Source organism: Dermacentor variabilis, chromosome 3 (assembly GCF_050947875.1).
Source record: "Dermacentor variabilis isolate Ectoservices chromosome 3, ASM5094787v1, whole genome shotgun sequence".
In the NCBI taxonomy this organism is placed as follows: domain Eukaryota; kingdom Metazoa; phylum Arthropoda; class Arachnida; order Ixodida; family Ixodidae; genus Dermacentor; species Dermacentor variabilis.
This window is the reverse complement of record NC_134570.1, coordinates 74,899,010-74,926,556: the sequence shown is the minus strand read 5'-3', so window position 1 is coordinate 74,926,556 and position 27,547 is coordinate 74,899,010. Positions and strand designations below refer to the sequence as shown.

Sequence of the window (27,547 nt, the reverse complement as noted above, 5' to 3'; positions counted from 1 at the left end):
CGTGCTTCGAACGATGCCCAGCCCATATCCCCCTGTACTGCCTCGTTTGTGGTTTTCCCGTGGGCACCTAGTGCTAATCTTCCAGCACTCTAATTTACTTATAGTCTCGACTGAACTTCTGCCCTTAAGCACAGGACCGCATTCCCGAAAGTGACTGTTCGTGCTTTTCCGTGTACATCTGCCCTTCGTTTATCCATACCCCGAGATATTTGTATTCGGCCACTCGGGGTACTTCATGGCCTTGTATTGTAAGCTCCTGATCAGTTGTGTCGTTGAAAAACATCCCACCGGACTTAGCTGCGCTAAAACTGAAACCTAGACTGTCTATTCAGAGAGGCTATGGCGCCCTCTCTTGACTAGTTTCGGTATCAGCCTAAGTGGGTGACACCCAACGGCTTTGGACGGACGCTATCCCGGGCCCCTAAAGTGCTCCGCACTTAAAATTCCGGCAGCCGCTACACCAGTTGAGTGCGAGGTGATGCGAAGCATTTTTGTTTGGTTCGAAGGATTTTCAAGAATAATGTTAATCTTCCGGGGCGAAACAGCGCCACAGTTGTAAGGTGTATGTGAACTTGTAGCATGTGCAACGCAATGACGCAGTGGTTGTTGAAGAGGTCATGCTTTATTACATTGAAGAAACTACGTTTGGGCGGCGTAGCGTTCACGTCTGGCGAACCAATTTCATTCCAGTCGGGCAGCGTGGGCTTCAATCGCCTAAGCCGCATGACAAGTGGCCTCGGCGCGCTTCCGCTTACGTTCTTCGAACTCGGCCGGGCCGGGTTGAGGAGCTTCTTGGGGAGAGACATTTTGGCAGGAGACGGTCATGCAGAGCGACGTGGAGACTCCACGCAGTTCCCAAGGAGCACTGAAGCAGGAAGGAGCGAGCCTCTCTTTTATAGGGAGTTCTGACGTCACTTACACGTGCCTAGGGCCAAGCGTCACTTGAGTCGTTAGGCCCGTAAGGCTAACGTCAAAGCCAACAATCGCCACTTGTGGAAACACTCAGGTTTGCTTTTACGAGAAGCCGAGAGTGGATGTGTCAAGTACAACCGATCGCGCACTGCTTCGTCGGTGCTCGTGCACTATCTAGGCGCTTGATAACTCTAGCTGCTTCACGAAAACGGCCAGACAGATGGTAGAAAGAAAAGCCGGACTACACTCGAGAAGAACGCTTCGCATTAAAATTGCGTGCGATTAAGGCTGTCACCTTTGCACTGTATAAACATACACATTGCGCGAGATTACACATTTCGTATGATGAAGGTAAAGACGCATCATCGTCAGTGGTATATCAATTAGCTACCCACTTCATTAAAACTTCGCTTCCTGTAGATTCAAACATGTGCTTCGGATCTCGACATTTCCTTCTTCTTCCTCCACTGACCCGCACGGCTTACAAATGGTGTTGCAAACTTGTGCTTCGTCCAGAGGTTTGATTTGAAGGTTTATATACACTTGTAAATACTTTAAAGTAAATCAGGATGCTTCGTTAGTTTTACCTGTGACATTTCCTGTCGGGAAAATTTCCTCAGAAGTGTACAACTGAATGCCCCCAGTGTATATAAAGGCGACAGAATCGGTTCTATTGGGAGGGGAAATGCAGTCGAGAACGGTAGGGAGTCAGGCGGTTTGATAAAATTAGGAAATTTGCAGGCACACGACTGGTGTCAGCTGACGCGGGAAACTGGTAATTAGAAATCGCTGGGATAGGCCTTGGTACTGCAGTGGATAGAAATTAGGTTGAGGATGGTGATTATGATAACAATGACACTTATTTGGACCCACCTTATTGCATTTAGAGAGACATGCATGTGACAAAGGGCTTTGCACTATTATGCGCCGGCTGTTGAACCAGCCATCGGGACTCCGGACAGATGCTCTTGAAATGATTTATGTAATGTACAGTCTTGGTCGAAAGTTCTCAGGCCGCAGTGACTGCGCCCGGAGCAGCCGCGCTCCGCTATCGCTGTCCTGCCACCAACGGCGCTCGCCGACGCTCGCCGGTTGAGCGGATAAAAGTGAGCGAGAAGGAACATCGCTCGCGCATGGTCGCTGCGGCCTGGGTACTCTTAATCAAGGCTGTACATAGTCGGTGCAATTTTGGAGTTTGGGTGCGTGTTGCTTTCTTTCTGGATCACCGTTCTGCTATAGGCGCCATGGTAGGCATTGCGATCGGAAAGAGCACTGTGTTGGGTTTCCCGGCTGTGTAGCCAACGTGTATTGTACTTGGAAGTCTGTACGCATCCGATCGTCTTCACGAAAGGAAGGGGCTATGGGCTTTCGCTATGACTGAAGTTTCAGCTGTTTACACGCCACGCAGCGGGCTGATACTGTGCAGACGCGAGCGTCACCGTGCGATCTGCCGTGGCACCGCGATTACCTCTGTGCAACGGAGAAACCTAAAGGAGGGCCCTTTAAAACCGAACTGAGGAGGTACCTGCGCCATAACTGCCAACAAGTGTTCATCTTTCGGCCCACTTCGGTTTACCTTTGGACTTGCAAAGATGACCATTTCAAGGCGCTGTCCGGTGCTCATTCCTGTATACACGTGCTTGTGGCCCTTCCACACATTTCCCGCACATTTCCAGTCGGTTCGCGTATTCACCAATCACCTCAAGCACGACCAGTATAACCGCGCAACCAGGTGTTCGCGAGTGCCCAACACCGCGGGAATAATATTTCAGGACACAGCGCCAGCTCGAGGGAGAAAATCTCAACGAAACGGAAATAAATGAAGAAATTGTGTATGCCCGGTTGCTGACAGTTAAAGAGAATAAAAGTGCCAAAGAAACAGCATGCCGATTCGTCACGACTGTTTTGAACGTTGGAAGCACGACGCTACTGCACTAAGGAAAAGCCCCGAAGTGCCGTCGCACTTTCGACGATGTTGAAGGTTAGAAGGACGCGAACACAGCTGACTACCGCCTGCAGCACTTTCGTCGCCAGCCCTGCTTGAGATGACCGGTTTATGCGCTCACCGTTCTCGGCGCGTGCATTCAGTTTTCGTCAAATGTTTCGAAGCGACTCAACAATAGAGATTCCGACTTCCTCACTCTTCTATGCTGCAAAGCTTTGTAGGCGTTCCACGGGAGCCCTGCAACAGAATTCGGCGATTTATGAAGCCGCTCGTGGAGTGGCTTCGAAACTTTTCGCATCGGCTGCAAGACGCATGCGTGCGCTTGCGCCCACCTAATTAAGAGGCGCCACACGGACTCACAAACTCACGCAGAGAACAGAGGTAAGTGCTGCACAGCTTTATTAGCCATAAGTAGCGCCGGTTAACCGGTCACAAGCGACCATGCCGGGCGGCCGCCAGAGGGGAGGGCGATCGGTGGCCGCCGCGGCAGTTTTTACATACACACATTTTACACGCACACGCACGGGTTGGCAAGTATACACGGTGAACGCAAACAAGCGCCGCCTCAACAACACAGCAGCTGCAACGATAGCGACAATCATAATGAGCGTGCACTACAAACACAATGCGCACCGTACAAAAACATGACTCTGTCCATGCTTTTCACACTCTCTACCTCTACACTCACTCACTCGCGCTTCCCATGGCTTCACCACCCTTTTCTTTGGTTTGGTGTGTGTGCTTTTTCATTAGCCTCCGGTGCGTGTTTTACACACCTTGTACGAAAACAAACAGGAACGACAGTGTTGTCGATGCTTTCAACATAAAGCGTGAAGAGGCGGCAAGAGATACAGTTGTGCGAGCCTCGCCCGTGGAAAGAAGGAGCGCAACCGCAATCAGCTGTAATCGATGACCTCCCCTCCCCCTCCCCCATAGTTACAACATATAAAAACATAACGACAATAATAAGCGTCACTTGCCTAGAAAACAACCTCGCTGTCACACACACGCTCTCTTCCACTTGCACACACGCGATGCGATGTGACTGTCGCTCAAAACGCTATACAACTTCGCCACTATAGTTCATCGCGTAGATGGACGCCATCGAAGAAAATGTGAAGTGGAACGTTATGAAGAAAGAATGTTGGCTACATATTTCTTTTGCAAGTTATCGTTTTTATTTTTTGTGCGCCCCAGGGCCTGAAGGCCGACGAGCACATGGAAATTTCTACAGCCGCTAACAGGGAGCATAAGAACAGGCAGGAGCGCGGACAATTACACAACAAAAACAAAAGGTCACAGTGAAATAAAAAAAAGTTAGGTAGTAACCAGTAGGTGTGCGAAAAGCGATTCGAACCGAACAACTGCTCATGGTCAGCAAAAGTTCCAGTGCAGATGAGCTCAAATAAGCACAAGCTTGCTTTCAGAAACTTCATTGATTTCACAAACTATGCTGTTTGATAGAAATTCTTCCATGGCCGAAGGCAAGGGTATAGAGCAAGCGCTCTGTTCGAAGCACTATTCGCATACCACCAAGTGCATTTAGCTCTTACGTGACTGGACAGTTTCTCAACTCGACGAGCTTGAGGCACACTAGACGAGTCGCCACAAACGTGAGGTCGAGCTTACATCTTCCGCCAATGTCAGAGAAGGTAACGTTATTATGCACGAGGCGTTTGGCACCCAATTCTATTTCTTCAGATTATCTCCGAGCGTAGACGACGGCAATTCCATGGGTCAAGAGAAGAAAATTTTGTTTTATTCACTGACGACTGCTGCAATAAATGTTTGAAGGGCGTCAGAACTGTTAAGTTTTGTTATTACCGCTATCGTGCGTGTAGCTGGCACCTTCTCAAGTTAGTGAACTTGAATATTACGTCTCAGATTCTGCATTTAGCAAACATTGTTAAACGGTTTTGGTCGAGCCAGCCTATACTTGAAATGACGTTTCGACCATTATAAAGGTTCACTTCGTGGATGGAAGGTCAAGGTCACGAATCGCGGCTTCGTCAAATTCCTCTCATCTCTACCGAGCTCATTTAGGGCATGGAAGCTTAATCGTTGAAACTTCCGGTATAGTGCTCTGAATAATAATAATAATAATAAAAAAAACAGGCATCGAAGGAAGACCAACTGATTTTGAAGGAATAAATGTCCCTGAGAAGTTTACGAGCATGCCGGGAAAATGAATTGGCCAGAACGGCTTGAGATAGCTGTCTGCGATGAAGCACGTCATTGACTCAAATACGCGGAGTGGCGACTCATTCTGTGCGGTTTGATAGTGCAACAATCGTAACGAAAACCCTTACGAGGTTCACCAATGCTCACTGTCGATCACGTCACAGCGTAGATACACTTGGCGCCTCCACAGGTTCACAAAAGAAACACGCTAGTGGTACGCATGGAGAGTTCAACAGGGCCGAATCAATGACACACAAATCAGCCAATACGCAGGTCCGCGCGAATTTCGCGGGTACTTTAAACGCTTGCTTTAGATGTTAAGGGGTCGACCCTTTTAGCAGGCTATATAAAGAACACCAAACACGACGCCTTCAAAGCGAAAGACCCTGCTTTTACCGGAAAGAAGAAACAAAACACTTTATACTGGCACAAAATGCGCAAGCAAATGACTAGACGACGTTTATCAGCAAAACAAGAGCAATACGCAATGAAAAAGAAACACACGAGAAAGAATAAAAGAAAAACAAGAAAACAAACGTGAGGTATTCCGTCACTGGCTCAGATGCTGCTGCATGATTTTTCCAAAGGTCCCCGCCCTACGCGTCATACACGACTTCGCTCATCCCTTTTCAGTTTCTCGCTCCGTCTAAGCTGCACCACTATTTATTTATAATTTAAATAACCACATACACACACAGTACACTACACGACCATTGCTAGGTCACCGAGAACGATGTTACGGTGAAGCGCTGTAAGCGGTGCTCATAAACTGCAAAGCGGTGAAGCCGATGGCGCATCAGATTTCAATAGTTGTAGGGCAAACAGAGCTTGCGCGGAGCGGACCTATATCAGTCCACAGCAACATTGAAAAAAGGAGCTCCTGCGCGCTACATGTCTCGTAAGTTTGTATATCATAAAAAGAAAATTATGAAACAAACAAGAAAAGTTTTGCGCCGGTAACAGTACCAAGAGTTACCTGCAGGTAAAACTAAATACGCTACTTCTTGAGGCCAGCTGCACCGCGCGCTTCATGGGAAAATTTAGTAGCTAAGATGTCTGCATGTACGAGCTGAACTTTGTATGCTTGGAGCTACGGAAGAAAAAAAAAGTACAAGATAGAGTAAGTACCCTGAAAAATTAATAAGCCAACCAAACAACGAGGCACTGAGGAGCGAAGTTACACGTACAAAACGAAACCGAAACTATGCTAGTACACCTTAACAAATTCAAAAAACGAAACAACAAGCGAGAACTAAATGGCCGTTCCACATGTAAGCCCGTGCCCTCTTATTAATTGTAACCACCCTGCCCACTATCCCGAAGGAACATCGGTGCCGTAATTATCACATTCTCCGCTTCTTCAACGAACAGCGCCAGTGCCAACAGCACTATGTGCGCCGAGACCACGACCGTGCGCGATAACATCGACCTTCTCTATTTTGATAAGCTCATATCACTGGAATGCTCATGATAAGGAACGTCGTGCGACTGCCTTTCGTAGATCACAAAGGCGTGCTCTTCCTGACTCGTATACGCTGGTTGTCCACGGCGACTGTGAGTCTGCAAAACTGTGGCGGTTACATACAATTATGTGGACATAAATAACTTCAGCAGCTCTATTTCGATGCGCAATCCCAGGCGCAAAGCGAAAGGCCGCACAGGGCTACGACAGGTTGAGGGATCGAGTCGTCCCACAACACCCATCATTCTGCGTATACAAGGACCATACCGAAACAGCAGAACTCGAAAGAAAAGAGAGGATAATGAGCCTTTTGCGTTACCCTGCCTCAAATTCTCTCATTCTATCTCTCTCTCGCTCTTACTTACAAACCATTTCTTCGCACCTTTACATAAGGACCGTGAAAAAACTCGCGAAAAAACCACGACCACCTCTCATACTTTGCAAGAAGACAAACAGAATAAAGTGTTGGCTCCATCAGTTTATATTCAACTTCGCCTTACACACTCTATTATCTCTTGCAACAATTCTTATAGCTTTTATTTCTTCCTATTTTTATTTTTGTGACTTTTAGTAGTATACACAGTGGTTCTTTTGTGCAAGCACTCGAGATAATCACAAATGTGCGTGTGTGTGTGTGTATTGCACGTGTCGAACAGACAGACTCTCCCTATATATATATATTATGTATATAACTGTGTCTGTGTACTTGAATGCAAATAACCTCGTACGCTCATGGAAGCCTCATTGACACGCCACCATGTCCCTGCTGGCTCAACAAAAGGGACGACACACTATTAAGCGCAAGCTTTAATTGTTATGGAAACGCCACAGCAATGGCGACAATAGCGGGGGTCTTCGCCTACTCCGAGGTGTCCGAGAGAGATCCAAGTTACGCTGTACAGCGTTCGAAGTACTATATAACATCCGTGCGGGGCTAATACGGTAAGTGAAAACTAAATAAATAAAACGAACAACGAGGCTCTTTCCTAAAAATTCTTCAGTATACGGTTGAAAAAAGCTACGTTGACTCCTACGGTTGACAATCGCTATGATAGGTACCGTACGCGATTAAACTCGAAACAATACATATACGATTTATTCAAGCGACAATAAATAAAATTAGGGCTGAAGCAAAAGCAAAAAAGATATATATGTGTAAATAAGCCTATCTGGTAGCAGTAGGAATATTTAAAAGGGTTCAAGCGTAGGGAGATGTATCACAGAAAACAAGAAGATTAAAAGGGGATTAGAATGGGATCACGCAGCACGACTGCCCAATAGGGCGCTCTGAATATGTGCCGCGCGCGAACGTCAGGAAGAAATTGCTATAGACGGGGTCTAAGTTATTAGAGATGTGTTTAGGCCTATAGGGATTAGATGTTGTAATACACAATGCCGAAGTTGTAGCGCCTTTAACCTCTATATGGACTCTCCGCATTAGGGAAGAAAATGAGAAAACGCTACTAGAAATCACTCTTTGGTTTCAGGCAAGGAGAAAAGCATCCGAAAGGCAAAGTAACGTTTCTAACTAAAAAGAAAGAGACGTGAGCGAGAAGATGAATCAGAATCAACAAAATAATCTCGCGAGAGACCGCACGCTAAATTGAGAGCGCATAAATGCACTATGCGTAACCTCGCGTATCGTGCGCTCGCGGTCGTGTTGTTCAACTTCAATCTCTAGTTTGAAAACGAACATGACGAAAACAAATCATGTCAACAGTTCGGGGCTAAAAGAGAGAGAGGCAACAATGACGATTCCAGTCGTTGAGCAGAAGTGAACCTCTTTTCTTCCTAGACGACAAAACAGTCTCAGTCCATGGAGCACATCACAAATACGACGCTCGTAACATTCAGAGATCTTGTGCTTCGAAAGCTCATGGCCGAAAGGGGCAGAGGACCTTTAGCGTTCCTGCCCGACGATTGAAAACCGTCACCACGAATACGTCACCACTACTGGACAATAAAATAAAGGAAACGGGCAAAAGAAGGTTCTGACAGGCGTTAGCGTGATTGGACAGAGACTCTCCTACTACCACATAGCAGTAGGGCAGGGGGCCCGGTGCTGCCATCCAGCAGAAAGCCGGACGTAACAGCGAATACTTTGGATGCAAAGTGTGTAAAAAGACGGCTCCTATCGTTCAGAACTCGAGTCGATATGCGGCGCAGGACGACTCGTGGTCCTGGAGGTTGATGGTGCAGCGTGAAGCCGAGGGAGCCACGTCAATGTGGTGCTCTTCGAGGGCCTTCTGATTGTGTGCAATCCAGTAGCAAAGCGCGTCGGTTTCGTAGGTCGGAATGACGGTGACCGGGGCGTCCGGCTCTCCCCAGCCGCGCTTGGCTTCGAGCAGGGCGTCCAGCACCTGCTGGCTGGGGTTGGTGCCGCTCAGCACGTAATAGCGTGCTCGCACTCGGCTGAAGAACTCTGCGTCGCAGTAGCCCGGGTCGCCGTGGTGGGGGACGTAGGTCAGGTCGACGTACACGATATCGGCGGCGTCACGTGGCATCGCTGCCGCACCTGCCTTCTTGCCGCCGGTTTTGGACGACTTGGACGACGGGTCGGGCGGAACGGGAAGACCCAGTGGTTTGCCCCAGTCCCGAATGTCGAACGGCGCGGCGGCGTCACCATCTCGCCGGCCGTTCGCTTGCCCCTCGGCGGAAGTGGTCTGTGGCTCTCTGACGGTATCGCGAGGTGCTTCAGTCCCACTTGCACCCTCTGCATCGGACCACAACTGTTCGTGTTGCACCGCTGCCATTGATGCCTTCAAAGAGCCTCGTTGGACAGCCCCAGCAGCCGCGCCGAGGTCGCGTTCCAGGTGATGGAGCGTCGTGAAGCGGACGGCATCGCCACCAGTAGAGGCAGGAGAAGACGCGGTACCAGCAGACGTCGACTCTTCCCGGGTGAGTACCTCATGCTGGAACATGGACGACTGCGATATGACGTGCGACGCCGCGCCGCGGCCGCTTTCTAGCACCCACTCTTCCCGCACGACAGTAGTGGGTTCCTCGACGTAGCTGACGACCCGACGCGCCTCGCTCCCGCCCGTCATTGTGGACGTGGGCTCCGTCTCCTCGACGACCACCATTCGCTGGACGGAAGAGGTGCCGGAGGGCTCCCCGTTGTGCCTGACTCGCGTGTCTTGCGCAGCGGAGTGCGGACTCGGCGGTTCCGACGGCGTGTTTCCGGCCGACAATTCGACGAGTTCAGGGTAGTCCGGTTGCAGGGTCTTTCCAAACACGGGCTCCTCCACCAAGGGGCTGGCGTCGCTCAGCGAACTCTGCTCCTGGGCGGCCTCTTCATCTTCCTCGTACAGCGGCTGCTCCTCTAGCATCTCCTTAGCCGCCTGCTTCGTCTGAGCTGCCATGAACTCTAAGATTGTCTTTGGGTCGCTACCTTCCGGGGGAAGACATGCTTCCTCTGCAGACGGTCCCAGTGCGAAGCGAAATTCGGCACTGCTGCCAGGATGGTAGACAATCTGCCGAGTCTCTGTCACGTGCGTGGCGTGTCCGTTTCTTCTCTCCACCAGCTCCGCAGGACGGGTCAGCTCCAGCGGACGTTGCGAAGAAGAGTCAGCCGAGCGGTGGACAACCGTCCAGCCGTTTGGTGACTGGGATACTGCAGCGGCGGCCATTTCAGTTATGCGAGCTACTTCGTCCATCGCGATACTGTGGATAGATGAATCCGGATGATGTAGGGTTTCTGTGTCGTCAGTATGACGGATAAACGCTTCTGGAGCACTGTGGTCAGACGAAACGGTGTAGACGTAGCTCCTGGACGAAGTTCCAGTGACGTGATCACCTTCGTCATGCATATCTTCCTCTCGAGGATGCCTTTCGGCAGTTGAGCGCAGAATTTCAAATGGAAGACCATCTTCTCCTCGACTAGAAGGCAGAGTACCGGAAGAAAGCGTTGGGTCGCCTTTATCATCACCTTCTCCAGAAGTGTAAGTCCTATAGACGTACGTTACGGTTGTACGTCTAGAGTCGTCTTCTGTGTCGTGTTGAGGTGGCTCCGAAAAACTCGATGTGGCCCAGGTGTCCGGTAGACCATCATGCTGGTAAACAACTCGCCGAGAAGTGACGGTCGTGATTACCTCACGCTGAACCGGTATCTGACCCATGCGATGCGGCACAGCCGAATCAGCCGCACCTTGCCCGACGCTCTCAGTGTCGGTGTCCGAGCATGGTTTCTCCCCTGTATGCTCAGTTAGCTCCTCGTAAATAGAAGCTGTCATCTCCGGAGGTATGGGTTCGACGCGGGTACCTCGTGCTGGCGGCCACCTTGATTCTGAAGCATCAATGCAAAGCTCTTCAGCCGATTGTGGCATGCATACTAGCTCCGTGGCAAGCCCAGCTGCAAGGCCAGCAACGAGACCGACGCTTGGTGGTGAGTGCGACGTGCCGTTCAAGTGAAGCTCGTCAAAACCTTTACTAGGTTTTCGCTCAGGAGTCCGCATCCCGTGCTGCGAAGTTGAAACTATTTCGGACGGAGGGCTGGCGCGTTGCTGCTTGTCTGTGAAGTGGTCGCTGTCACTGAGTCGCCGCTCTATGTACGCTTGCATCGCGACACCGTCATCCTCCTCTGCGTAGTCAGCTTTCTTCTCTATAACGTGATGAATAGCTTCCTCTTCTGCGCGCTTTATCTCGGAGCAGAGCTCTCTGGACTCAACCATGCACACCAACTCGACGGGCAGACCCGACGCGAGTCCGGCGGCCACGGCGGCTGGTTCATCCTGCTTCACGGCATCCAGTGGAGAAGTTGGAGAAGGTGATACGCGTTCTTGCGAGTCGGCACATTTGGTGATACGGGTAATGTCTTGTGATAAATCGACAGACGACTGTGCCATGCACACGAGTTCAGTTGGAAGTCCGGAGGAAAGACCGGACGCCAGTGTGACACCATCGTCGGTAACATCTTCTTTCGATTCGGCGACCTTATGGCCATTTTCTTGATGCGAGGAACTTGCAATGGATGTAGTAGATGGCTTCACAGACGCACGCGACGACTCCTCCTCTTCATCTGTTGCCATGGTTTCGAGAAATTCGGCCTCGAGAAATTTCTCTAAGCGAACTTTTCTTTCAAAAACTTCTTTTGATAGACCATGATCAGCATCGAACGACGTGCAGGATGCTGAGGTATCCGTGTGGTCGGCAAGTGGTTCTATGAAAGAGTCGTCTCCTAGTTGAAACCTGAGAGCCTTAACAGGAGTAACCTCCCCAGAAACTTTGCGCCCCGGAAGTGCTTCGTCGTCTCCAGAAATAGGACAAGTTTCTTTGGATTCCTTATCTGGCATTATACCTGAAGTTTGAAGTGCAGTTCCTATTTTGCCATTGTCCGAGCGTGCTTGATCTGTCGGTGCTTCTCGTTCAGTTTCAGGGATCTTGATTTCACTTGAGTCAAGCTCACGATGCCCTTGCGAAAACTTCGATGAGGTGTCGAAAACGCCCTGATCAGAAAGACCCTGAGCATCCTTGCCAGTTTGGACTAAGACAGTGTCCATAGAAGGTGAGTCTATAACGCACAGCTCTGTTTTTAAGGCGGCAAACAGACCTGAAGCTATACCATGCCCATGCGCTACAACGGTAACTGGTTGTCGGGCTTCCATCAAAGGAATTTTGGCTGCAGACGAGATGTGCCCATCTGGTTCTCTCGTAACAGTTTCTTCACAGAGGGGAACTTCTACATCACTCTCCATTTCTTCAGAGGTGGCAGTTGAAGTTGGAAAAGCGTCAGATTGTTGCTCCATCTTGGCGACTTGGGTGGGCCTCTCGTGCTTTAAAGGAGGTAATCCGTCGGCACTGGAGCCCAATTCGACTTGTTCTGTGCTGATGTGCGGTGCTATAGACTTTTGGTGATCGAGAGTGCTGAAAGGCTGGATAGTAGAGTCACTGTATAAGCTCCCAGACCCAGAGGATTGGTCAGGATGATCTCTTACTGTGCTGGAGAAGCTCTCGCGGCTGTCGTCTTTTTGGTAAGGCTTCTCGAGTTCTGTGTAGCTTCGTTCTTCCGACGTCACACTGCACGTGGAGTCAACACTGAACCTGGCGCTAGGTGAGGTTTCCAAGTGTCTAGTGTATTCACGCATCAAATCACTATCTTTAGACCCCGTAAGAGACCTACGACCAGATCCTGTGTCATCACTAGATGAAGTCGTTTCACTCTCAATTGAGGATCTCTTCACTTGGCTGCTATATGTCTCATCAAGGTGGGAGCCCGTCTCACCTGACATTTTTGCTTTCTCTGGCTCAAGTAGTGATGGCGGTACTTGTACATCATGCTCACTGGGTTTTGTAGAGGACGACGAGTCCGCCACATGCTGTGAAGCTAACTCAGGAGCTTCTGAACCTTTGTCATTCTTCTTAGCTTCATCGGAGCTTTCAGCGATGGGCAGATAATCTTCTGACGGTGTTCGCTTATGCGCGAAGTACAAGCCTTCGGTCTTGTCAGAAAAATGAGGAAGGCTGTCAGGCTGCACTTCAAGTGGAGGATGACAAGAACCACTGTAATCTGCGCCTCGTGGTAACGCACAGTATTCATCGCCCTCAAGCGGTTTGTCTTTTAGAGGATGAAGACCCGCTTGCTGGGAACTGTGCGCTGACTGTGGGCTTTCTTTGGGCTGCTCTGCACCATAACTTGGGGCATCCGTGTAAGAAGGAGCAATGACTTTGTGTGCGCTGTCCTCGTCTTCACTGGATATGTCGGCTTCTGAGGACCCCTGTGTAGCAATAGGGTGCTTGGACTCTGACGTGGTGCGAGCTCTTTTAGACGTGCGTGGATGCTCTGCGGCTATCCTTTTAACTGGGGACTTGGGCGGACTTTCTGGACTGGATGGACGAGACGCGTCATTTCCGCCCTTGGAGCATTCAGCTATCTTTGAATCATCGTGCCAAGAGCCTTCGGATGCTACCGATCTGAAGGTCTTGGCATCAATCGCGAACTCAATGTCAGAAACGGAAGTTATTGAGCTTTCGTACTCGACAGACATCCTTTGTTGCATGTGCGCCAGCTCTGGCGCATCAAGAGAGGTAGGGCACGTCGCTCTAGGATCCTTCATCGGTTGATCTGAAATTTCCAGCGATGGAATATCCGGAGAGCCGCGGTGGTGTATCCATGGTGCCTCTGGCTCATAAGAGTCTTGCTCTTGACGGATTAGTGGCGGTGAACCACTGGTAGCTGTTTGTTTCTCACCAGTTTCACCGTATGATGCTTCATCACGTACTTTTGTTCCTTCTGGTTCAGAAGAAAGACGTGCATCGCAGACATCGCTCTTTTCGGACACCATTTCGAGGTCAGCGGAAGGAATTTCAGTTGCGCTTTCAGGTTCTTTGTCGCTCATTGTGCGCAAGTCTGGGTGACCTGCACTCTTTTTCAGCGCGACAGGAGAAGAACTCAGGTCCGTTGCGGAGCTTGCGTCCAAGTCCAAGGGAAAGTGGGGCACCTTTTGCTCAGAAAGATTTACTGAGCTTTCGTCGGCAGGGAACGACTTCGAAATATTTGAATCAGACAGGGCGCTTCCATCGTCACGTGTTTCCGAAAGGTCGCGTGTAATCGAACCGCTTCCTTTAGAGAGCGATGTTTCCGGCATTACGTCTTCGAAAACTTCAATGTGCGCTGACGGACTCGCTGGTTTCTGCTCTGTAGTCGCCAGCTCCCTGGAGGCGGGAACACTCTTTTCTTCTTCAGGCGGTCCTGAAAATATATCGCAAACAGTAAGTCTGGTTGAAAAGGTAAATACACGTTTCATTCTGTTCATATAGGTACACAATCCTTGCAAAGGTCGGAATTTGCTCACAGAAAACTGTCAGCTGATTTTATTTATAGCTGCGTGTCGTAAAGCACCTGACTATTCCTCATCTCACAAGACTGCTTGTATCAATTTTTTTTTGCAGCAAGAACTATTTTGTGTCCGCTTGAAACATGGCGTTTGAAAGGCCGGTCAATATGGATGCAGATTCTTCCACACGAAGCTGAACTGTCTATTTAACAGCGATGCTGTTTAAGTTGGTGGTTAGGCCGGACGAATAGCTCAAGCTGCAAAACTTCAAAGGATACACAGGTACACGGCACACTTCATTAAAAAAAATTAAGCTGATGCAACACCCACGTCGGAATCTATGTGAAGCGATGCTTTAATAAAGTGGTTGATTAAATAAATGCATTACAACTAATCGCAATGCGCACGCTGCTGTTTGCATTAATCCTGTGCAATGAGTAATCTCATGGAATGCTTTGCTGCTCCACCACAAGGGTCACAACCTTATTGTCATGCAATTTTTATGTTTGCGCACTGCGTCGTTCACAAGCTATGCCGAAACGCAAACACTAATCGGCAGATTGTACTGTGTGAAACGTATACGTGGAGATGTCACAATGACGAAGGGGATGAATGAGGCATGTTGAGGGACGAATGGTAATGACAGTAATCTTCCAGGCACAGAACGGTACGACACGTATCAAGCAACATTTAGAAATTATGTACTCCTTGTGCCACAGCGGGCCATACCCATTCTATAGAGGATTGGCCAAGCACGGACACATTACCAGCGCCACATGCCGAATGGCTAAATAAAAGAAAAGTAAATGAAAGAATCAATGAAATATAATTGACTATTCTATTAACATCCTATTCGAGGATATCAGAAGGCTGACATGAAATGTTCAAGTTTTATGCAGCGATTGTTTTATATACATTCTGGAAATTTTGCAGAATATATATATATATATATATATATATATATATATATATATATATATATATATATATATATATATATACATATATATATATATATATAAAACGTAGCATATCTGGTAATCAGGCTCCTGTAAACATGCGAGCCAAATATTACAGCACTGAACGCAGCAGGGAATTTACAATCCCGTGTCGAAAGCAGTGTGCACAGACGCTTGCTTTCGCATCCGCAATGTCGTCATCGAAAGCAGTTGGCCCACAAAAGCTATTGACTGATTTCGTGATTGCGAGAACATTGTCAATAATACGCAATTACAACTTTTGAGCCAAATAAATGACAAATGTATAAGTCTGCGATCTAGAAAAGTCAGAAAAATAGTGTGATCTTCGCATCGCGCGTAGCGGCGTCTGCTGCGCCATGGCCTCCAAGATGGCAGCCGCGTGCTGCGTAGCGCAGTGTACACCGTCCACCACGGGGTTACGCGACGAGCCATTTCGCCATCGCGACGAGCCATTTCGCCACCGCGACGAGCCCTTTCGCCACCGCGACACTCAACTTTTGGCCGGGGCTTTGCCCTCTTGGCTTGTCCGCTGTGTAGCTTCCAGCGCGCTAGCGGAGACGAAAAAGAGAGACAAAGCCCACTACGGTGGGATAACTCCAATTAAAATCGAAGGATTCCGAAAACTTTGCGCCATGGTATTCGTGGATAGACGTACTTTCAAAGTGAGGCCATTCTACGATTAGTTAGAAAAGTGTTTAGATGCATATTCATATAAAATAGTTTGCCTTGCACTCTATAAATGAGCTATGATCTCACTACGTTTCAATCATTGCCCAAACCTAGCGTTCTTTGCGAACCCTTTCAGACTTTCCTGACCATGGCTCGACGAATACATATATATTGTAGTGGGTAATATGCAAGTGGCACTGTAGTTGTAGTGGGTAATATGCATGTGGCACTGTGCGTACTGCCACCGCTGCGGCGCGAGACACGAGCGCGGGTTGTTGATGCGAAGCGCTAGGACTCGTGATCTAGAGCTACCTGCGATCCCTCGAACGAGCTACAATAAACCCCATTTCATTTGGTGGAGCTGCGGGGTAACCTCGAAAACTGCAACTCCGAAGCCGGACGCTACCGACTGCTGCGACCATGCCTGACGAAACCACCCAGGAAGATGCACCACAGCCTCCGACGGTCATCGTTTCCGGTGCATTGCGCCAGCGTGATCCTGCCATCTTTAGCGGCACCGATGATCATGACGTGGAGGATTGGTTGTCATCTTACGAAAGGGTGAGCCAGCATAACAAGTGGGACGACGTCACGAAGTTGCACAATGTGCTGTTTTACTTAACCGGCGTCGCGAACCTCTGATTCCGAAACCACGAACACGATTTCACAACGTGGAGCAGATTCAAGACAAGTTTCACAGAAGTGTTCGGGCGCCCCGCTGTGCGCAAGCTTCGCGCAGAACAACGCTTACGGGGGCGCGTGCAACATCATGGTGAAACGTTCACAAGTTACATCGAAGATGTCATTGACCTGTGTAAGCGCGTGAATCCGTCAATGGCGGAACAGGACAAGATAAAACACATTATGAAAGGCATTTTTGAGGACGCATTTCAAATGTTGCTAGCGAAGGATCCGCGTACCGTGGCCGAAGTTATCAACTTGTGCCAAAGTTTTGACGAGCTACGGAAACAACGCATCTTAGCTCGGCGCCCACCGCCTACGGAAGATTCGTTAGCAGCATTGGTTATTGGCGACAACCACACAACTTTGCTGACGCAAATAAAAGAATTTGTGCGCGAGGAGGTCGCGCGCCAGCTCTCGATTTTGCCGACCACGGAGAAGCCTTCTCAATATTTGGCTCCAGCGATCCGACAGGTAATTCAAGAGCAAGTGACCGAAGCTCTTCCACCTCCGTGTCAGCCGGCTCTCGTGGCCGCGCCTCTGACGTATGCTGAAGCCGCTGCACGGGCGCCTCGTCTGCCGGGATTCTCGCCTCCGCCTTCAGCGCCTCCCCAGCCGGTGTTCTCTCATCCGCCCTCGCCTCGCCAGCAGGTCGCTCCCTTTTTCAGCGCACAGCAGCAAGGCACAAATCCTTGGCGCACTCCTGACAACCGCCCAATATGCTATGCCTGCGGTACACCGGGACATGTAGCGCGCTTCTGCCGCCGGCGCTTGCCGGCCTTCATGGGCACCGCGCGACCACCCAGCTCCGGCTTCCGACCATACCGTATGCCTCAGCGACCACCACCGGAAGTCTACGCTGCTGATGACATACCAGCACCGCAGTCACAGCTCTACAATGCTCGTCGCTCGCCTTCCCCTCGTCGGCGCTCACTCTCACCCATGCGTCGTAGGCCCAGTGCCAGTACTACTGAGGCGGAAAACTGATTTCCGCAGTTCCTGAGGCACGAACTGCGTCATCGTCGGAACACCAAAGTCCTCGTTTTTCCCCCGCTAACGTTATTGAAGTGTCTGTTGATGGCATCAAATGTCTTGCGCTCGTCGATACAGGTGCTGCTGTATCTGTGATTAGTGAGAAACTTTGCCGTGCATTACGGAAAGTGACCATGATGCCTTCGGTATTATTGCTTAGAACAGCCAGTGCACAACAAGTTCAGCCAGTCGCTATGTGCACTGCCAGGGTGTTGATTCGAGACATTTTGTATTCGATTGATTTCTTTGTGCTAACTTGTTGCTCCCACGATGTGATTCTCGGTTGGGATTTTCTGTCGCGCCATCACGCCGTCATCGACTGTGCACGTGCTGAGGTTCAGTTCTCCGTTCTGTGCGATTTGCCGTCTCACGACTTTCAAGTTCATGATGTTACCAGGATCTGTGTAGCTTCAGATACTGACCTTCCCCCTCACAGCGCGGTATTTGTCCCTCTTTCATGCGCATCGCTTGCCGAAGCGACGGTCATGTTTTCACCCGCTGCCGTTTCATTCGCCGCCTACCTATATTGTTGCCTTTCGCCCTCCTCACAATTCACCATGGGGCTGCAGCAATTCTGATTTCTAACCCAAATTCGTACACTTTGGCTTTGCACTGTGGCGAGACTATTGGTACCATCCAGACTGTGGACGCTGACGTTATTGTGCATTTCCCTGTTCCCGACGACGTGGATACTGCCAACGTAACAGCACTGGCACCCCATGTGCCATCTAACCGAGTACCACCGGATGTTTTTTGTCGCTCTATTGCCGATGACCTCGAGCCGACACAACGTGAGCGGCTTCTTACTCTTTTAAATGATTTTCACGCCTCTTTTGACTGCAACCAAGCATCAATAGGCCGCACCAGTACCGTCTCTCACCACATTGATACGGGACACCACGCACCATTACGCCAGCGTCCGTACCGCGTGTCATCCACCGAGCGTCGTGTCATCGCCGAGCAAGTTGAAGACATGCTTGAACGTGGTGTTATCAAGCCATCCTGCAGTCCTTGGTCATCTCCTGTAGTACTCATTAAGAAAAAAGATGGCTCGATTCGTTTCTGTGTGGACTATCGTCGCCTCAACAAGATTACACGAAAAGATGTCTATCCTCTACCGCGCATAGATGACGCCCTGGATTGTCTTCATGGTGCCGAATTCTTTTCTTCTTTGGACTTGCGATCGGGCTATTGGCAAGTGCCAGTGACTGAATCCGACCGCTCGAAGACAGCTTTTATTACGCCTGATGGCCTGTATGAGTTTACAGTAATGCCATTCGGCCTCTGCAATGCACCCGCGACATTCGAAAGGATGATGGACAATCTTCTACGAGGCCTCAAATGGAAGACGTGTTTGTGTTATTTAGACGACGTGGTAGTTTTCTCCCCTGATTTCACCACTCACCTCTCTCGTCTACGCGAAGTCCTTACTTGCCTTACCACCGCCGGCCTTCAACTTAACTTGAAAAAGTGCCGCTTCGGAGCCCGCCAGCTGACCATACTTGGCCATGTCGTGTCCAAAGACGGCGTCCTTCCCGACCCTGACAAACTTCGTGCTGTCGCAGAATTTCCGCGGCCGACTACAGTGAAAGAGCTCCGCAGTTTCGTCGGTCTTTGCTCTTATTTTCGCCGCTTTGTGCGCAATTTTGCCTGCATCATCGCTCCCCTGACGAAGCTCCTGGCTGGCTCTGGTGACCTTCGCGACTGGACTCCGGCATGTGACCAAGCCTTCACCACTTTGCGCCGTCGGCTTACCTCACCGCCTGTTCTACGCCACTACGACCCGAGTGCACCGACTGAAGTTCATACCGACGCCAGCGGCGTTGGTCTTGGGGCCGTCCTTGCACAACGGAAGCCTGGCTTTCCAGAATATGTGGTTGCATATGCGAGTCGTGCTCTCACGAAGGCAGAATCCAATTATTCTGTCACGGAAAAAGAATGTTTAGCTATAGTTTGGGCCTTAAACAAATTTCGCCCTTACTTGTATGGCCGTCAGTTCGACGTTGTGACAGACCACCACGCGCTCTGCTGGCTTGCGTCACTGAAAGACCCATCGGGGCGTCTTGGACGTTGGGCTCTTCGGATCCAAGAATTTGACATTCGCGTCATTTATCGATCCGGGCGCCAACATTCTGATGCAGATGCGCTCTCCCGTGCGCCCATGCGCTCCGACGAAAGGCCACCTTCACCCATAGAGTGCCCGGTTGCTACGCTTGCCGTTAGTGACATGCCGTCTGAACAGAGAAAAGATCCGTGGATTGTGTCTCTTATTGACATTCTTAGCAGTTCTTCAACGTCTACATGCCCTCGAGCCATTCGTCGCCAAGCCACCCACTTCGTGCTACGGGACGCCATCTTGTACCGCCGAAACTATCAGCCCGACGGTCGCAAATGGCTGCTGGTCATCCCTCGCCATTTGCGTTCCGACGTATGCACGTATTTCCATGCAGACCCACAACAAGCTCATGCTGGCGTCCTGAAAACCTACGAGCGGCTCCGCCAGCGGTACTACTGGCTCGGCATGTATTCTTATGTCCGCAAATACATTCGGTCATGTGCAGCCTGTCAGCGACGCAAGACGTCTTCTCATACGACAGGCCCTCTGCAACCTTTACCTTGTCCTGCACGTCCTTTTGATCGGGTTGGCATCGACCTTTATGGGCCTCTTCCATGCAGTGCTACCGGCAATCGTTGGATAATTGTCGCAGTAGACCACCTGACAAGATATGCTGAAACTGCTGCACTTGCTTCGGCTGCTGCTCGCGACGTCGCCGCATTCATCTTACGGCATTTCGTCTTACGGCACGGCGCACCGCGAGAACTTCTCAGTGACCGAGGCCGTGTCTTCTTGTCCGAAGTTATTAATGAGCTCCTCTCCGCGTGCCGCACTATTCACCGCACCACTACGGCGTATCACCCACAAACTAACGGTCTAACGGAACGATCCAACCGCACCCTTGGGGACATGCTCACCATGTATGTTGCGTCGGATCATTCCAATTGGGACGATGTCCTCCCTTTTGTGACGTACGCATACAATACCGCCGTTCAGGCTACCACAGGCTTCTCACCATTTTTCCTTCTTTATGGCCGTGAACCATCCACTACCCTCGACACCGTACTACCATATCACCCGGATGCCTCTGAATTCACCCCTCTTTCCGAAGTTGCTCGCCATGCTGAAGAGTGCCGCCAACTTGCTCGCTCGTTCACGTCGGATACCCAAGGAATCCACAAAGATCGCCACGACAACGATCAGCCCACACAGTCCTTCGCCGTGGACTCTCACGTCTGGCTTCGGCTGCCCTTCCAAGCTCCAGGCCTTAGCCCAAAGCTTGCTCCAAAATATCAAGGTCCGTACCGGATCGTCGCGTGTACTTCGCCTGTGAATTATGTGGTCGAACCGGTGACGCCATCTCCGGACAAACGCCGCCGTGGCCGCGAGACTGTTCACGTCAGCCGCCTGAAGCCGTACCACGACCCCCTTATCGTATCATCGCCTTAGGTCGCCAGGATGGCTCCTCTTCGCCCCGGGGGAAGTTGTAGTGGGTAATATGCAAGTGGCACTGTAGTTGTAGTGGGTAATATGCATGTGGCACTGTGCGGACTGCCACCGCTGCGGCGCGAGACACGAGCGCGGGTTGTTGATGCGAAGCGCTAGGACTCGTGATCTAGAGCTACCTGCGATCCCTCGAACGAGCTACAATAAACCCCATTTCAATATATATATATATATATATATATATATATATATATATATATATATATATATATATATATATGTTATAGGTGACTTCCGTGAGTCTGTTAATAATAATAAACGGTGCATCGTAGGTGGCCAAAAGCTTTTGGCATAACCCGCGTTTCCGGACTGGAGTCCACAGCCAGACTAAATCACCAGGGGGATAGGTTACCGGACGGTGGCGAATGTCGCAGCGTGCTTTTGATCTGTCCTGCGATGCCAAAGTGCGCAAACGAGCAACACGACGAGCTTCTTCGGCAAGGCAGAGAGTCTCGGCGACAGTGGGATTTTCATGACTACAGAAAGGGAAAACAGTGTCGATTGTGTACCGGGGTGACCGTGCATACAGCAGGAAGAAAGGGCTACAGCCGGTAGTCTCATGCTTGGCGGTGTTGAAAGCGTCCGTGATAAAAGGCAGTACGTCATCACAATGCTTGTGGTCGGATGAAACATACATAGATAGCATGTTTACAATTGTTCGGTTGGTGCACTCCGTAAGCCCATTCGTTTGTGGATGGTATGGTGTCGAGTGACGCAAGTGAGTTTCACGCAAACGAAGCAGATGCTCTACGACATCCGCTGTGAATTGTCGTCCACAGTCGCTGATGATCACGCGAGGCGGACCATGTCGCAGGATAACATATTGCAGCAGGAATGTTGAAACGTCAGTGGCAGTTGCGGAGGGCAAGGCCGCCGTCTCGCAGTAGCGTGTGAGCTAGTCGACGCAAACAAGTATCCAACGATTTACCTTGGCTGATTTTGGAAAAGGGCCCACGAAGTCAATGCCCGCTTGTTGGAACGGCGTGCTTGGAGGTGGGATCGGCTGCAGGAGACCATGTGGAGCCGTAGATGGCCGTTTGTGGCGCTGACACTGCATGCAGCTGGCCACATACGTCTCAACAGACTGTCGCATTCCAGGACAATAAAATCATTCCTGAATCCGGTAGAGCGTCCTCGTCGAACCTAAATGGCCAGACGTAGGGTCGTCGTGCATAGCACTCAGAATCGCTGTCCGAAGGCTCTCCGGTACTACTAGGAGAAAACGTGCGCCAGTGCTGGAAAAATTCCTATACAGGAGTCCATCACGTACACAGAAATGGTTTGCTGTCGTCGAGGCGGTCGTAGCGGTGAAGAGCGGTGTTAATTTAGCGTATTTTCGCTGTTTGGCTTTGAAACAGTCAAAGTCTGGAAAACGCGGCGACACAGAAGCCTAGAGGTGATCGAAGTCGTCGGCGTCACAGTCCGTAGTGCTGAGTGGCATACGCGAGAGTCAGTCTGCATCAGCGTGTCGTCGACCGCTCTTATATAAGACGGCAAAGCTGTATTCTTGCAGTCGGAGCGCCCAGCGCGCAAGGCGGCCTCAAGGGTCACGTAGATAGACAAGCCAACACAATGAGTGGTGGTCGGTGACCACTGTAAAGGGGCGTCCATACAGGTAAGAAGGAAACCGCTGAACCGCAAATATTACGGCGAGGCATTCTTGTTACGTGACAGTGTAATTCTGCTCGGGCCTACTTAATGAGCGACTTGCATATGCAATCAGGTGTTCGCGGTCACCGTAGTGTTGAACTAGGACGACACCAATACCTGTGCCGCTGGCATCCGTATGGAGTTCCGTCGGAGCTGAAGGACTGATGTGTTGAAGAACCGGTCGTGACGTAAGCAGAGACTTCAACTGACGAAAAGAAGAGTCGCACTCCGGAGTCCACTCAATTTCGTAGCAGGCATGTCAGCGGATACGCAACGTTGGCGAATTTAGGAATAAAGTGGCGGAAATAGGAACAAAGCCCCAGAAAACTACGGAGCTCCTTGCCAGAGCGCGGTGCACTGAACGCTTCAACGGCTGCTGTTTTCAGGGAACCAGGCCCGATGCCATCCTTGTCGACGAGGTGCCCAAGCACAAGGGTTTGGCGGTCTCCGAAGTGGCATTTCTTAGAGTTTAAAACTAGACCAGCGTTTCTGATGCAGTTCAGGACAATATCCAGACGCAAGTTGTGTTCGCTGAAGGTGCGGCCAAAGATGACGACGTCGTCGAGGTAGCACATGCAGATGTTCCACTTCAAGCCGCGCAGAACAGTGTCCATAAATCTCTCGAAAGTTGCCGGAGCGTTGCACAATCCAACTGGCATCACATTAAATTCGAAGAGCCCGTCAGGGGTTACAAAGGCAGTCTGCTTGTCGTCAGGATACATCGGATTTTGCCAAAAGCCGGATCGTAAACCTACTGAGGAAAAGTAAGAGGCGGAATGAAGGCAGTCTATTGCGGCATCAATACTAGGGAGTGGGTACACGTCCTTTTTTCTCCAAAATCTCCAAGGTCTATCTCTTTTTTAAAACAAGAATCACTGGAGCTGCCCAGGGACTCGATGACTCTTGTGGACTCCATTTTTCATTATTTCGTGCACTTGTTCGTTGATAATCTGGCGCTCTGATGGTGAAACACGATATGTCTTTTGTCTAATCGGATTTGCCGAACCCGTGTTGATGGTATGGCGTGTTCGAGACGCGGGGATTGCAGGTATTTTGTCCTTCTGCGCAACGTCGAATACCGAAACGTGCTTGGAAAGCACACCCACTAACGTTCGGCGTTCATTCGTGCTGAGCGATTTATTTACCATTGACAAAAGGGCCGTTTCCGAACTGTGGCCATCAAGTCCTTCCGGCACATATCAAAGTTTAGCCATTGATAAGGACGCGTGTTCCCTGGCGAAGGCTAATTTCATGCCGCGTGGTAGTATAACGGGCTCCTTAGAACAGTTTACGGTCCATAAGCCAGTGCGTCTGCCTTTCATCGACACCACACAATGTGGCACCAACACATTCTTCTTCACACAGTTAATGTGCATCGGTTCTACGGTAGCATCGAAGCTGTCGGAATCGGAGCCGTAACAGACAACGGGAACACAAGCGGTAGATGATGCAGGTACGACCGTATCACCACAAACGCACAGTGTAGTTTCGTGATCTACAGGGCTTTGCAGGAGTACTGACGGAATCCTACCACTTATGAATACCTCCCCTGTGCGGCAGTCGACAGTAGCACCACACTTCCGCAAGGAGTCCATGCCGAGAAGAACATCATGGGTCGACCGAGGAATAATTACATACTCTGTCGTAATAACATGGCCTCCCAAAAATACGCCAGCACTACACATCCCAATAGGTCGCAACGGCTCGCCACTCACTCCACAGAAATTTGAATCTTCGTCCAGTTTAAATAAAACCTTTCGCCCTAACACGTGTTTACAAGAGGCACTCATGACCGAAATTGTTGCGCCTGTGTCCACCAGAGCCATCACAGGTACATTATCTACAAGAACGCGCACTTTGTTTTTAGCATGAGCACAGGAGGTATTTCTGTCAGTAGCACGTCTCCAGCGACCTCACCTCCATCAGCCGCGCTAGCTAGATTTCCGGTGGCGAAGGGGACGTGGTGCGACGCATCGTTGAGGGAGAACGGGGAGCACGACGTTGCGGTGGGAATGTCAAACTCCTGTCAGATGCCGGGGAGCGATTCCGGGAGCTTCTCGTCGCCAGATGATACGTGTGCTGGCCACGGGGCACCATGTGGCAGTTCGGATGGCCGAGAAAACTCTTGAGGGCTGGTCATACCACGTGGTCATACGCTGGTTGCAAAACCGCGATATATGACCCGGGACACCGCAGGAATAACACACCGGGAGAGGTCGAAACCTTGGTTGTTCGTCGATGAAGCGGATATTATCATTTTACTTCGTGTAGTGGGTTGGTTCGTGGCGTGTGTCACGACGATACACCGGGCGTCGAGAAGGCGTGCGCTGAGCGCGTTGGTCATAGCGCGGAGTCGGAGGGCATGTTGTCATCCTCGACTGTGGGGCTGCGTTGTACTCTACGGCCGCTGCGGTAACCATCGGTTGCCAAGGGGCCGAATGTGGCGCAGTCATAGCCTCACGTGACATGCACACGCCATGGTGGTCAGCAGTTGAATGTAACATCTCTTCGCGGTGGGAAAGTTCCTTGCGGACAATCTGTCGGATGGTCGAAGGAAGGTCGAGGCAAGGGCTCGTGTCCACACTTGCAACCGTCGTAACGTTTGCCGACCGACCAAACTTTGGCGCAATCCGACGCATCTTGAGTGTTTGAAAAGTTCTCCAATGCCGAATGACGTTGGACACAGAACTGAGGATTTCCTTTCCAATTAGAAAATTGTACACATCCTCAACCACACCTTCCAGCAAATGTCCAACTTTACCTTCTTCCGACGTGCGAGCACTGACCACCTTGCACAGCTTTAACACTTCTTCGATATATGCTGTGCATGGCTCACCTCGTAGCTGCGCCCGTTGCGACAGTGTCTGCTCCGCATGCTTCTTTTTATTTGTTATTTTTATTTATTCAATACTGCCGGCCACCTTTTGGTAGCCAGGGCAGGAGTGGGTACATGACATTTTACAAATTAATATTTTACATATTACGTTTTACATATTAATGTTTTTTGGCGACTGAGTCTCCAAAACCCGCCTTTAACTCGTCAACAAAATGTTCCCATGTTGTAAGCGCGTCCTAGTGGTTCTCGTACCACACGAGGGCGGTATCGGTCAGGGAGAACACCACATTGGTGAGCTGAGCGGTTGCATCCTACCCGTTGGACTTGCTCACTCATTTGTAGTGGACGAGGCACTCCTCGGCACCTTCCCCCGCTTTGCCCCCGAAGCTGGGTGGAACTCGGTAGTATGGCAGTGGACTGCTAGGCACTGTTCTCGGAGCGGCTCCTTCTTCTGGCATGTCGCAGACGGTCAAGACTGATGGCGGGAGGCCGGCAAGTCGACGACTTCGATGAAGCTGCGGCAGTGACGGTTCCGTTGGTGTGAGCGCTACCCCGCACCTCCACCACTTTGTTACGCGCGGAGACCGTTTATCACACTTACGTATGAATGGGGCTGTTTACTTTAGGTCGCGAAGCGGCCAGCTGGTTGATGAACTTAGCGTCGTTCTCCTCTTCATTTCCCCACTCGCGACCGCAAGCACGTTCATCGTTTTCTTAATGTGTACCAATATATATATATATATATATATATATATATATACACAAGGGTTACACCAAGAAAACCATGACATGGCTCATATGAACCTTGTATCCTCACCACGTATTTCCTGCTCTGTTTTGCGTAACAACAAAAAATTAGCGGCGCTTTAGCGGTAAATGCGAGCGAAATACGTTAGCATTACGTCGCACTTCTTTCAGGTACCAGATCTATGCTTTAATGTTTTAAAACACATTAACCACATTGCAAACGGCTGTTCAGGAGCTCACTCGACACGCGTCCTGCCTCCTCGAGGAATGAAATGCACCTGACGGTGGTGGCGGCAGACCACCAACAGTATCTCTCTCTCTCTCTCTCTCTCTACATATATATATATATATATATATATATATATATATATATATATATATATATATATATATATATATATATATCTGCTAACAGGCATTTATAAAGGACACCAATCTGTTAATGAAATGTTGAATTCATTTTAACAGATGGTATGATTTAGCCATTCTTTATGTGTCACTGGGAGTGTGCCTGTTCTTCGGCATGTGTAACAAGAGGCACGGAATCCCTAACTGTTGCTCGATACGTCTAGTACTTTTCTTTGCATACACCTGGCATCACCAAATTGCAAGATGTCCGTTAGCTGTAAAGCATTCAATAAATCGCTTTGCTGAAGCCTCGCTTCGCATAGATTACAACGCGTGCGTTGGATCCGCATGATTTTTCTGCTTCCACATTTTATTGCTTCGCTTCTGCTATACACCCTCATCTACGTTTTCTTAATCTATAGTAAGTTATCACGTGTCATATAATGGGATTTTTCATGAATCACTGATGGCCTCTCTTCTCGCTCCAAGCACATAGCCTGAGTGCATTTGGTTTTCTGGTTTGTGTGACTCGCACAAACGGCAGTGCCTGTGCTATATCGATGATGTATGTTTTAAAAAGTAAGTTACATTCTGTAGGAACAAGTAATCCGCAGCATATTTTTTCAAGCAGATTTCTTTTACTTTAATTGTGTATGACCTCATCTGTCGATGTATTTCTATATGTCTTAAGCAAAATATTAAAGTAGGGCTGGATCCCCAGCACTATTTCGTGCCCTACTAAAGAACTATTAATAGTGCGCACGAAAAAA

General features: G+C 49.8%; 1 protein-coding gene across 1 annotated transcript in view; it reads right to left on the bottom strand.

The window, feature by feature from the left end:
- Positions 1 to 3,239: 3,239 nt before the first annotated feature.
- LOC142575879 (uncharacterized) overlaps positions 3,240 to 27,547 on the bottom strand; it is a 209,490-nt gene continuing 185,182 nt past the window's right edge. The window contains exon 5 of the mRNA XM_075685631.1: positions 3,240 to 14,187. Within this exon, the coding sequence (XP_075541746.1) occupies positions 8,639 to 14,187 (5,549 nt within the window). The 3' untranslated portion in view covers positions 3,240 to 8,638. The remainder of the gene's footprint in view (positions 14,188 to 27,547) is intronic.